A 12419-nucleotide genomic window follows, 5' to 3' on the forward strand; every position below is an offset into this window, starting at 1 on the left:
GCCCAAGGTCATGCAGCTTGGCCTTGCAGAAGCCGGGATTTGAACCCAGCTCTGTTTCTGGCTCTGCACTCTGCCCTTTCCATCATGACCCCCCCTGCATCATCTGTCCAGCTCTTGGTGCATTCTCTGTGGTGTTCCGTGGGGCTCTGCATCCCCCAGCCCCATCTCAGCTGAGAGGAGGCTTAGCAGCCCTGGTGCCTGCCAAGGGTTAATGGTGGTAGGGGCTAAGTGATTCCAGATGGGCCAGCCGGACGGCTGGGCTGGCCGGAAACCGGCCGCCGCCAGCTTCCCGGGGGAGCCGCCACCAGCCACCCCCACCCCTCTGTGCTGCATCTCTGGCCCCCAGCTGTCCCCTTGCCCTGGGGCCCACCAGCCTCCTCTCTCTAGCCAGAACCCAACTCTAAGCCACTTGTAAACAAAGCATCCCAAGGGCCTCCCAGCACAGTGGGTTCAACCTTGTTAGGTACAGATGGGAAACTGAGGCTCAGAGAGAAGAAGATATCTATCCAAAGCTACACAGCAACTCCACAGCTGGGTCTCCTCACTCCCAGACTTGTTTGGGGGTTGGGAGTTAGGGATATGAAATGCCTCCTTGATCCCCCACCCCCTACCACCCCTGGAGCTGTTCTGGTCCTAGCCGTTGGGTCAAGGCTTTGGAAGCGAATGGCCAAGGCAAATGCTAAGAGTTGCAAAGACTCATACAGTCTTCGGGCATAAGAAATATTAGCATAGGCTTGACCCTGTGGTCTTTGGAGTCCCCCTACTCCCCCCATGACCCCACTGCTACCACACTGGTCTGGGACCCCTCTCAATCCCCACTCAGATAAGACCAAGAAGGGACCTCAAGATGGATGTGCTGTTGTGATGGCATAAAATCCCAGCTCAGGCAAACACTCCTGCTCATGAACTGGGGCCCAAGGTGAGGCCCAGGAGAAGAAGGGAGTAGACAGAGGTGCACTAGTTTGGACAGAAGGAGCCCTGGGTAGAGTCAGGCTCTACCTGTGTGACCTGGGACACCTTTCTTTCCCTCTCTGAGACTCAGTTTCCCCATGTATACAGTGTCAGGGCAAAAGGTAATTTGCCTCAACTCTCTAAACCCTTTTAAAATGGCCAGGAGTCTATGACCAGAGATGTCTTCTGGTCTGAGGAAATGAGGGCAGACTAATTGGGTGGGACAAGAGGTCCAACCAGGTTTTGGAGGGGCCTCAGCAGACCTTAGCGGGGAAGGAATGGCAAGAGGCTGGCAATGGAACATCCGGTCCTCAAAAATCTGTGTTGGGGGACTGAGCGAGAGGCAGGGACAGGGTCCCCAGGAAGAAGGTGGGACAGGAGCCCCAGTCGGCTCTGCAATGTGGGGTCAGATCACCTGTGTCTGCTCCATCATGGAACTCAGGAGGCCCCATTCCATGCCAGTTCTGCCCTTGCTGTGTGAGCTTGGGACGCTCCAATTCATGCCTCTGGGCTTCTGTTTCATTGTCTATGAAATGGGGAAATAATCCTTTCCTGATGCTCCAGGGCCTGTGAGAGGACAGGAAGGAATATGTTTGGAAATCTGAAGCACACCGGTGACATGGAGCAGGTCTCCTTCCCTCTCTGTGCCAAAGCACGCCCGCCTTGGGTTTCTTCTTCCAAAAAGTGACTGATAATGAAAAAGCATCAGTTAAAGGCACTCTCAGCCTCCCTGTCCTTCTTTGGGGACCTGCCTGTGCCTCCTTGTGTCTCTCACGAGCCTGGGCAGGCCTGGAGTCAGGGACTGTGTCTTACTCACTACCATGTTCCCAACACCTGTCACATAGTAGGTGCTCAACATGCTTGTTCAATAAAAGGATGTTGATTGAATCAATTATATGGATTATGAGAGCTGCATTTATACGTGGGGAAACAGGCTCGGAGAAGGGAGCCCGCCCCAGGTGCCACGGCAAGGCATCAGGGAGGTGAGGCCAGGCCACTTTTTAATAAAAGTGACTCAGCGGTTGGCGTGGGCTGCGGAGTTTCTAAACATCCCCTCACATCCTGAGCGAGCAGGCGACGGAGGGAGCAAGCAGAGGGGAAAAAAAGGAAGAAAAACAAGAAACTTGGGGGAAAAGAAAGAGAGGGGGGAAGAAACTGAAATTGAAAACAGACACACGCGTCCTCCTTCCCCGCCCCCTCGCCCCCCTTCTTCCAGCGGAGCCAATCAGCGGCGGCCCTGCAGCCTTTCCCCCAAAGTGGGGGGGGGGCAAGGAAGCCCACAGTGGTGTGAGCTCGTGGGGCTGCCAGCGCCCGCAGTCCCTTCCCATCCCGTCTGGAACCCAGGATCCCTCTGTGAACAAGTTGGAAGCAGAGAGGAGGAGGACAGCAAGGAGAGAAGCAGCCCCTCTGACTAGCGGCGCGGGGCAGCAGCCTGTGCCGGGCAGCGCAGCCCAGTCGGCCAGACCCAGGGCGGCCCCTCCTGGCAGCCCTGCTCCTCCAGAAGGATGCTTTGGGAGTGAGGCCACTCCTCACCCCGGCAGCCCCTCACTCCCTCCATTCTCCCAAGGCTCCCGGAGACTACAGCTGTCCTCCCTGCTCTCCTGCCCAGCTACTGCCCCATTTGGGGTCCAACAAAGTCTTTCTGTTAATGAGAGGTCAGTGAGGAGGACTTCCTGGAGGGGGTGACAGCCCACAGCTCAGGACTATGCCCACACCTGAAGGCATTAGCAGTAAGGTAAGTGCTGGGAGAAGGGGATCCCCAGTCCCTTGCCCAGTCCCCTTAATCCAGTCTGCGTCTTCTTGGGTAGGTCAAAAAATGGAAAATATTTTTAACAAAACCAGATGGGAGGAGGCCGGGAGGCTGTGGGCGACGTCAGGGCTGAAGGAGCCAGCTTTCTCCTCTCCTGCTCAGGCTGCGTCTGGGGTGGGTGGCCCTGGTCTCCAGAGCCCTGCTGCCCCCTGCTTTCATCAAAGGAACCTCAGAAGGTTCTGGGTGCAGACTGAGGGCCTGAGGGGGCTGGGCGAGCTGGAAGAAGCTTGAGAGGGGAGTTGGGAGGCGGCAAGCGGGGTCCGCGGAAAGGGGATCTAGCCGGGGTTTGGGGACCTCGGAACCATGGCCCCTGTCTCTGGGCCCAAGCCTTGTCCTTAAGAATCTGTCTGGCCCTAGGCCAGTCGGCCGCCAGGCAACCTCTGGGGATTTAAATGGATTTGCAGATTTTCCAGATTCCTAAGATGTCCTTCTAAACCCCCAGTGGCTGGGAAAGCATGAAGACAAGGGGGCCGTGGCAGGCCTAGCCAAGCAGTCACGCAGCTGGGGCCGTGGGGCTGGGGGCCTGGGCCTGGCCGAAAGATGTGGGGGGCCCCTCTGTGAAGAAGGGGGAGTCGGTTGTTGGGTCCTTCCTTCTGGACCCAGGCAGCTGCTTGGGCCGCCTTGCTGCCTCCCTCCTTCCGGACGCTGCTTTGACTCTGTCCTACAACATGAATCTGATCTTGATCCCGTCTTTGATTCTCCTGTGTAGAAAGCCCCAACTCCTAACTGTAGCTGCCATTGATTGGCACCTACTGCATGCCAGGACCCCTTGGAGAGCTTTATGGGCCTGATCTCACGTAACTCACCAGCAGCTCCGAGGTGGGCACGGATTTTATGTCGGTTTTGCGTGTGAGGTTCAAGGCAGCTACGAAACTGTTATCACAGTGCTAATAAGTGGCAGTGCTCAGGAGATAATAAGCTCCCTGCCCTGTTTCTCCAAACTTGGGGCTTGTGTTCCTGCCAGTCAGATCCTAGGGTTCCCAGGAAGAGTATGCACAATCCTGCCCATGAGAATGCCCTTCCTCATCACCTCCATTTTCCTTCATGGACCTTCCCGACTTCACCTCCTCCAGGCAGCCTTCCAGGCTCTTCAAGTCTTCCAAGTGTTTGCCATGCCCTTTGCCTGGTCGCTTGGCCTTCTATTCCTGTGTGTACATCAGAGATCATTTGGGCCTTAGGTTCCCCCATCTTGTGTTCTGTCCCCAGCATGGGCAGGGGGCAAATGTGCTGATCAAAGGTAGGAGGGGGCTCACTGAAGACTTTCTGTTCCTAAATGTGAGACCAGAACCAGGCCCCTCGGTTCCTTCAGGTGCCCTTCCAGAACATCACGTTGTTCCTCCCAATGGCATTATACTATGTCAAACAGGGAGGAGCGTCCCGGCCTCTCTCTGCAATCCCAGAGTGCACAAAGGCCTCTAGCCAGATGTCTGAAGTCGTGCAGGCCTCCCCTGCCTCTGAGCAGGAGGCTCTGGGTCCACAATGCTCAGGGATGGAGGGCCGTGTTGCTCACTGTCATAGAGCGCTTGCCCTGTGCCAGGTGCAGAGCCCAGGACTCCATACCCCTTGTAACCCCCGCAGCAGCTCTTGGGAATCCATACAGCTGTTACCCTGTTTGGCAGAAAAGGAAAAACCAAGGCCCAGAGAGGCTACCTGACTTTTCCAGTATCACACAGTTAGAGTTGGTCCTTAGGCCCACGTCTGCTTGAAACCCAAGACTTAACCCCTTGCTACCTACGGAGGCCCAGGTCAGAAGGGAGAGACTCTCCATCCTCCCACAGAGGCTACTCCTGGCTCCAGCACCTTCCACAGCAGGAAGTTCAGCATCAGGCCCCACCTGCTCCCGGATCCACCTGGAGTCTGGCCGGGTCCTGAGTGAGGAAGGAGACCATCTGACCAGCACCTTCCCTTCACTGGTGACCAGGCGGCCCTCCCTCCTGTGTGGGAAGAAGAGCTGAGACTTGTAATTGCCCACAGATGTGGGACAGCAAAAAGCACCATGGATTCAGAGTCAGGAGACCCGGCGTTGGCCCTGGCTCAACTCAAGTCCATTGCTTGGCCAGCCCCGGGTCCCCGGGTCCTTTATCTGGATGGCATCTATATCCGGAAGGCAGTGGACACCATGGGTAAACCACATCAGGTTTGGGCATCAGGGACTGTGCATTAATCCCTAGTTGGCTCCTGGCTGGCTGTGTGACCCCGGGCCAGCGCTCTGTAACTCTTTTTTTTTTTTTTTTTTAAGATTTTATTTGTTTATTTGACAGAGAGAGATCACAAGTAGGCAGAGAGGCAGGCAGAGAGAGAGAGGAAGGGAAGCAGGCTCCCTGCTGAGCAGAGAACCCGATGCGGGACTTGATCCCAGGACCCTGAGATCATGACCTGAGCTGAAGGCAGCGGCTTAACCCACTGAGCCACCCAGGTGCCCCAGCGCTCTGTAACTCTTGGCATCAGTTCCCTCCTCTGCGAGCAGCAGGGGCACGTAAGCCCTGCGAGTGTAACATAGGTAAGGTGCTGAGCAGCTCTTGCTGGGCTCTCACAGGGCTGGACCTAATGGTCATGGGCTGAGAGAGGGTCACTGCTCTCCCTTCTCCTGCATGGGACTCGGCGGTGAATTAGTCTGGGATCCACAAAGGACCATGCCCACGGGAGGGACCTGGACACCATAGGTATTGTAAAGGCCACTTCCACCTTCCAGGCATGGTCTGGCTCTGAGACCAGCTGCCTTCTGGTCTAGAGGAGGGCACTTCTTGTTTTGCTCAGGATGGACTGCTGAGTGTGGGTGGGGAAAGAAGAAGGAAGTAGAGGGTCCCTTGAATGCCCTGAAATGCCCTCTGTGCCCGCCTTATGTCCTTGTACATTTCAGAATCCTGCAGGCAGTGGGCCCTTGCCCTCGGAATGCAGGGAGATCTTCCTCCATTGTTTTCCATAGACCTTCCTGGGGGCCCCCCAGGAGGCAGAGTTCATAGCCCCTATGCTGGGGAGCAGTGGGGACAGGGTGAGATAACAGGGACCAGCAATCCCTGAGTGCTTTCATAGTGCCTCCCATCCCATTACTGTGAAGTTCACTGCTGTGGTCCTTGGGGCTTCGAATAGGCCCAGCATTCAGAAAGTGCTTAATAAATATTTGCCAATCTAATATAATCATCACAGCAACCTCCAGCAGTAGATATAAACTCTCTCTGTTTAACAGATGAGGAAATACCCAGAGAGGTTAAATCAGTTGCCCAAGTTCCCACAGCTAGGAAGTGGGAGAGCTGGGGTTTTCTTCTGGGTGTTTGTGACCCCAGAGCCCAAGAGAGGCTGGGTGGGGTGCGGGCCACCCCTGGGGAACCAGCATAAACTCTGACAATGGGCCTGAGCTGTGGGGACCCCTCACAGTTCCAGAGGTGGTCCTCAGACCCTGGAACCCATCCTGTGTGACGGTGGCTGAGTCAGTCTTAAGCCGGGCCTCAGTTTTCCATCAGTAAGACCCAGGAGGTTGAACGAGATGATTTCTGAGCTCCTTCCAGGCCGAAAACAATTCCAGGATTCCAAGCCCCACCAACCCAGATTGGCAGCCACACAGCCTGTTGGATACACAGGCATCCTGTATCTTTAACTTCACAGTGAAAGGATTTTTTCTTACTCTTTCTTTACCCATTACAGAAAGAGGTCAGGATCAATGTTCACTAATGGAAAACTGTAACCTGCTATAAAGAGGAGAAACTTTCTACAGTTAGAACAGCCCATTCGTTAATGTACTCGGTTTCTTGGGGAGCTCCAAGGGTGTGTTCCTGCAGAGCCCCTGTGCCCGTTTTCCTGGGGTACAGAGGGAGGAAGTCAGAACATGCGCCTGTTGGGGTGTGTATGGGTGGATGCTGTGAGCCTTTAGGCCCCTTCCGATGCTGATTTTTCAAATCTCATGTGCTTTGATTTCAAGAGGAAGAAGAGCTTTGGCTCAATGGTGCATGGATGAACGGTGGGGTCCACAAGTGAGGGAAGCGATGCGGGGTCCTGATGGGAGTGGGTGTGGAATTTACACACTTGGGCTTCCAGTTTAAGAGCCACTTTAAGACCTTCCCAAGACTTCAGACTCAGAGCCAACGGCTTTCTAAACCCCCAGACCCTCACCCCAGGGACCACCCCCTTCCTAGATACTTTCTGGGGCACCCTGCCCCCAGCCTAGTTCAGGAGGCTGCAGATCAAAGTGTATTGCTTTAGCTGCACCATTAGTACCCTTTCTTCTCCTCTCTTCAGGTCAGGGCTCTTTGATGTCTCAGGAGCCTGAAACCTTCCATCTGGCAGAGGTACCAGCTTCTCCACCCTGTGAGGGGAACGATCGTCTCTTGGGAAGTGGGGGCAGCAGGGTCAGGGAGTCAGTCCCTGAGGGTCAGAGATGGAAAAGACTCCGGGAGTCACCTGGTTTGACTTCCTCGTTGTACGGGTGGGAAGCTGAGGTCCAGAGAAGAGCTGGTCCAGAAGAGAGGTCCAGTCGTATGGACGGTCAGCGGTAGCACTGAGCCCGGGACCCAGCCAAGTACGTGCTGTCCATTACCTCTGCCATCTGGGGACTCCCTCAGCCTCAGTTCTCCCTGGCTAAGGCCACAAGGCAGAGTTTGGGCTAAAGAGGAAATGCCATTTCCATGAGTAGAGTTTTGTGGACCCAGAGCTCTCCCCACGTCAATTCTCTATTCTGGCCAAAATTTCCTTTTGTATAAGAAAAGGGGAGACCTAGGGTGCCACTCAGTGACCCCAGATGTTCCATCCCGCTTTGCCCTTAGCCTCTGCCAGGCTTGTGTGGCTGTTTCAAATCCTCATTGCCGCCCTTAGTAGCCTTCCTTCCCAGAAGTCGAACCAGCTGGCAGCTCAGGGTCTCCTCGCTTGAAACTGAGCCTCATTTAGGCATGGGGGGATTCCAAGGTCAGTCCATAGAGCGAGGCTCAGCTTTAGGAACCTGTCACAGCTGTAGCTCAGGGAATGGGGCTTGAAGGAAAAGGCTCGCTCTGACGCAGTAGACGGTGAGCTACCCCACTCCTCAACCTGTATTTGCACCCTTATCCTTTCTCACTCTGCGACCTGTCTGTGGAATGGATAAATAATGCTTGGGAGAGACGGATAGACACACTGCTGCCTTGTTGGACGGCTGGCCTCCCTTTGAGTCCAGGGAGCAGGGCTGATGCTCCACACTTAAAATTCTTTTCTTTCTTTCTTTTTTTAAGATTTTTATTTACTTATTTGACGGAGATCACAAGTAGGCAGAGAGGCAGGCAGGGTGGGGGTAAGCAGGCTCCCTGCTGAGCAGAGACTCTGATGTGGGGCTTGATCCCAGGACCCTGAGATTATGACCTGAGCTGAAGGCAGAGGCTTAACCCACTGAGCCACCCAGGCACCCCCACATTTGCAATTCTTTTTTTTTTTTTTAAGATTTTATTTATTTATTTGACAGACAGAAATCACAAGTAGGTAGAGAGGCAGGCAGAGAGAGAGAGGGAAGCAGACTCCCTGCTGAGCAGAGAGCTCGATGCAGGACTCGATCCCAGGACCCCGAGATCATGACCTGAGCCAAAAGCAGAGGCTTAACCCACTGAGCCACCTAGGCACCCCTGCAATTCTTAATGATTTTGGAACCGGGGTCCCGTGTGTCCATTTTGCACTTGGCTCCACAAATTACATAGCTGGTTCTTCCCCGGGGCCTCAGGGGGCGGTTTGAGATGGTTTCATATCCAAAACTGGCCTCGCTGCCACACCCTCCCACAGATGCTAACCTGCCCCTGTCACTCCCGTTTGAGGATGGGGAGTTCCCTCCTCCCGCAGTGCTTGGAGCTGGCCTGTTACCACTGCCCGGCCAGCAGCCAGCCACCCCCTACCCCACTGTTAATGTTTTGGTGCCTCCGGAACAAAGCCTGAATCCTCACCCAGGACCCAGGCCTTTCCCAGAGTGACCTCTGCCTTTCTTCCTGGTATCAGACATGAGCCCTTCCCTACCTCTTTGCTAAAGAGCCTGATTTCTGATGTCAGAGTTCTCCCCCTGCTGTGCTCCCAGATGTCCTGAGATCTCCCATTTCCCACACAGAACCACTGTGGGATACCCTTCCCTGGCATCATCCACCAAAGAAACTGGCTAAATCCCGGAGGCCAAGGTGGAGGACGCCCCCTCCCCACTAGAAGAATCCCATATTCAGGACACCTGCCATTTACTGAGCACCTGTTTTGTGACAGGTGCTTTTCATCATCATCGCTGCCCCTCAAAGCAATGGAAAAAGAAGTCTGGAAAAGGAAGTCTCTTGTGTCGTTTTCCTGGAAATTGGAACTCAGGGAAGTTAAAGTCAGAGAGGTCACACCGTTATGAGGGAGGAGAACTGGCACTTAACTTGGACCTGGATTAAGTGGCTTCAGAGCAGGACTACTGCACCTGACCTGGCTGGGCTCCAGTGTGTTTTTGGTGCCCTGAGTGGCACCAGGCACAGCTTGCTGGCTTCAGGGTCCCCTTTTGCCCTCCAACCTAGCCCATCCCATCACCACCTTGGAGGGAAAGAGTCACCATCACCTGCCCATGTCAGCTCTCCAGCCTAGTGAACCCTAAGCCATTAGAGGACATGCCTGAAGACCAGAAGGGCCAACCCCTACAGGTCTGTGTGATCCCTTATGGTGTATAAGCATCTATTAAGCATCTACTGTAAGCCCAATTCTGTATTAGGAATTTGGGGGCATCTGAAAAAATTTCAGGTGTGTTTCCTCATTTGTGGGGAATCAAGCGAAGGAACTAAGGCAAAGGTACAGGAAGGGTGGTTGGCAGACCTGGGATTAAGGCCTGGGTTCTGGTCCCCGGTGGGCCTTTAAATTCCCGGCTCTGCTAGGGGACACCTCCTGCCCGCCGAGGCTGCCAGCTGTACCAATAACAGGCAGCTACCCTTCCTAAGAAGTCCTTCTGGAAGGGCCTTTCCCATCTCATTTATCACAAGCATCCCTTCACTGACAGGCCCGGCCAGGGGGCCTGAGCTGTGCACTCACTGGCTGGGTGAGTGAGTAAGTGACTTATTCTCCCGTGAGCGCAGGAAGAACGAGGCCCCTGACTTGGCACAGGGCCGTGTGCCAAGCCCTGTTCTAAGCATTTTACTTGTATGAACTCATTCAGTGGCCTCCCCAGCTCAGTGACGAGCCCCGACTTACAGATGGGAACGCTGAGGCTCAGAAAAGCGGAGAAACTGTCTGTGGGAGAGTCAGGGTACAGGACTGGAGAGGGAAGGATGAGAGACAGACGCTGAGAAAGGGAGAGGGAAGCAAAATGTGGGCGTTTTCTCCCCTCTGGCTCTGCCGCCCCAAGGGCTCTGAGGGGAATCTCAATGCTCCACATTGGCTCCAATTAATGGCAGGGTTTCTCGTGAGCCCTCACTCCTCCCGCCTGTGGGCTTGGGCTCGAGGCTGGTGGGGGCAGGCCACGTGCTGGTGGGTCAGGACAAACGGCCTGAGGCCTGCCTGCCCCCTGCCCACTTGGCTCTGAGAACCCATTCTATTTGCGGCCCCCACCCCGGCCCGGGGCTGATCCCGAGCTGGCAGCAGCCCGGGGAACAGAAGGTTTGCTTGTCTGCGTCTGCTGCACCCCCCTCCCCAGCCTCAGCTTGGGACCCCTCTCAGGGGCTCCTTTGGCTGCCAGGATCTGGGCTCTCCGTTGCCATGGCACCGGCCGGAGATGAGGCTCAGGGGGGCTGGGGGAGGGCAGGGGAGGCAGTGCAGGGAGGGCAGCGAGGGATGGTGGAGGCCCAGAACTCTGCAGCTGCCGAGGTGCTGGGGCCCCAGCAAGGGCAGGCCTGGACCCCAAGCACAGCGGGCCTGGGCCTGTGCTGGAGCCGGCCACACACCTAGCCTGACTGCCAGGGTGCTCCAGCTGGAGGCCCTCATGAGGGGCCTCGGGTGAGCTGGGGCACGCCCTGTGCTCACTCGGCCCCGCAGCAAGGGAAGGCTAAGGACTCAGACCGCAGGATCCTTCAGTCCTTGGGAACCTGGATTCTGTACGGACCCCATTAGGGTAACCTCGTGTAGTCCTGTTTCCCTATGGACAGACCTGTTTCTGGGCGGGAGACAGGGCCGCCCATCGTAATGGTTAAGAAGACAGGTTTGAAGTCCGACAAGCCTGAATTTGCAGCCCGGCTTCATGACTTACTGAATGTGTCACCTTGGGCAAGTTACCAGACTTCTCTGAAACTCAGTTTCCTCCTCATAAAAGGAAAATAACAATTGTCACAGTACTGTTGTGAGGACAAAACAAGATCCCCAGTGTAATGAACATTTCTGAGTAGCCTGACCTCCGAGGGTCCCGAGCCTTCCAAGGATGGCCTGGGTTTACGGATGAGGGGGTGAGCCCCTGGCCATGGGAGGTGTGCCATTGTGGACAGGACCACCCCTTGGTTTGCAGTGAGGAAGAGGGAGGCGTGTGGGGGCGAGTGTTTGGGGCCCCTCCCAGCCCCAGGGCCGTAGGGCTCTGCGGGAGGTGGTATGACTCCCGCCTTGTTCTTCAGCTTCAGGCTCACCCCGTTACAAGGAGGGCCTGGACCGACAGGCGAGGTCTGGAAGCAGAGCGGAAAGAACAAGGCGGGTGTGGCTCGTGGACGGAGCCTGTGCTGGGTGCCAGGCATGGCTTTGTCATCTTTACCTCCTGCCTCAGGGAGGCTGTGATGCGGGTGTGGAGCCAGGGTGCTTGGTGGTCAGTCGGCCCGGCACTGGAGCACCGGTTCCACCACTGGCAAGCCCCGTGCCCAAGGGCAAATGATTTAACCGCTCTGTGCCTTGCTTTCCTCATCTGTGAAAGGGGGCCGCCACCTGGAGGTCATGGGTTGTTCCGCTGACATCAGCCCAGGTACTGGGAGGCCCAAAAGAATTCAGAGAGACCTATTGTTATCCCTGTTGTTTTCAAGGCCAGCCAGCTCCTTGTTCCATCTCACAGGGGCTCTGGGGGGTCCAGATGGGATCCAGAGGACTCCAGTCCGGGGATCCACGGGGCCTGCGCAGAGCCCTGGGGGTGGGGTGGGCAGCCGTGGGGGGACCAGCAGGGAGGCCAGCAAGGCACCAGAGAAGGCAGGAAGCGTTTGCTTGGGAGGCGGGGGGCGGGGGACAGGAGCACACTGCAGGCCTCCCTCCCTCACTGACCTCCTTCTCAGGACGGGTTCCCAGCCTGTGTGGGGACCAAGGCCCCCTCCCCTGGGCCCCCAGTGGCCGTGAAGCACACACTGAGTGCTTTCCCACGAGCTGTTCCAAGTCCCGGGCCTGCGTTATCCCCCACCCCCACGTGCACACACCCTGGCGGGGGAGGGGATGTGTGGCAGGAGGGGGTGCTCAGGCTTGGGGGGAATCAGTTCGTTCTTTATCAGCCTGGCTTGGATCCAGACAGATGTTTCGTTTTATTTTGAACTTCCAGAAAATAGGTCATTTCTTTCCATTGTGTCCCTGGGGAGGCCTCCTGGGGAGAGGAGCACACAGTGAGTGACGAGAGCGTGGGGGCCTCACTTGGGCCCCAGGGAGCCGGGAGGGCAGTGACCTCCCTTTCTCAGTCATGACAAGCTGTCGGCAGCGCGGGGGCGCCTAGTTTCTTAGAGACCGAGTTAAGAAGCCAGCCCAGTCCTGGGGACAGTGGGGGGCCACGGACATGCCAGGGAAGAAGGTGGTTAGACAGGTATTTCAGAAAGGC

The 12419-nt window shown here is 56.1% G+C and overlaps 1 protein-coding gene across 2 annotated transcripts in view; it reads left to right on the forward strand.

The window, feature by feature from the left end:
* The first annotated feature begins 2259 nt into the window (after window positions 1–2259).
* PDGFRB (platelet derived growth factor receptor beta) overlaps window positions 2260–12419 on the forward strand; it is a 36593-nt gene continuing 26433 nt past the window's right edge. For both annotated transcript variants that reach the window (XM_044231505.1, XM_044231514.1), the window contains exon 1: window positions 2260–2686. In XM_044231505.1, the coding sequence (XP_044087440.1) occupies window positions 2657–2686 (30 nt within the window). In that variant the 5' untranslated portion in view covers window positions 2260–2656. The remainder of the gene's footprint in view (window positions 2687–12419) is intronic.

Source organism: Neovison vison, chromosome 1, assembly GCF_020171115.1.
Source record: "Neovison vison isolate M4711 chromosome 1, ASM_NN_V1, whole genome shotgun sequence".
In the NCBI taxonomy this organism is placed as follows: Eukaryota; Metazoa; Chordata; class Mammalia; order Carnivora; family Mustelidae; genus Neogale; species Neogale vison.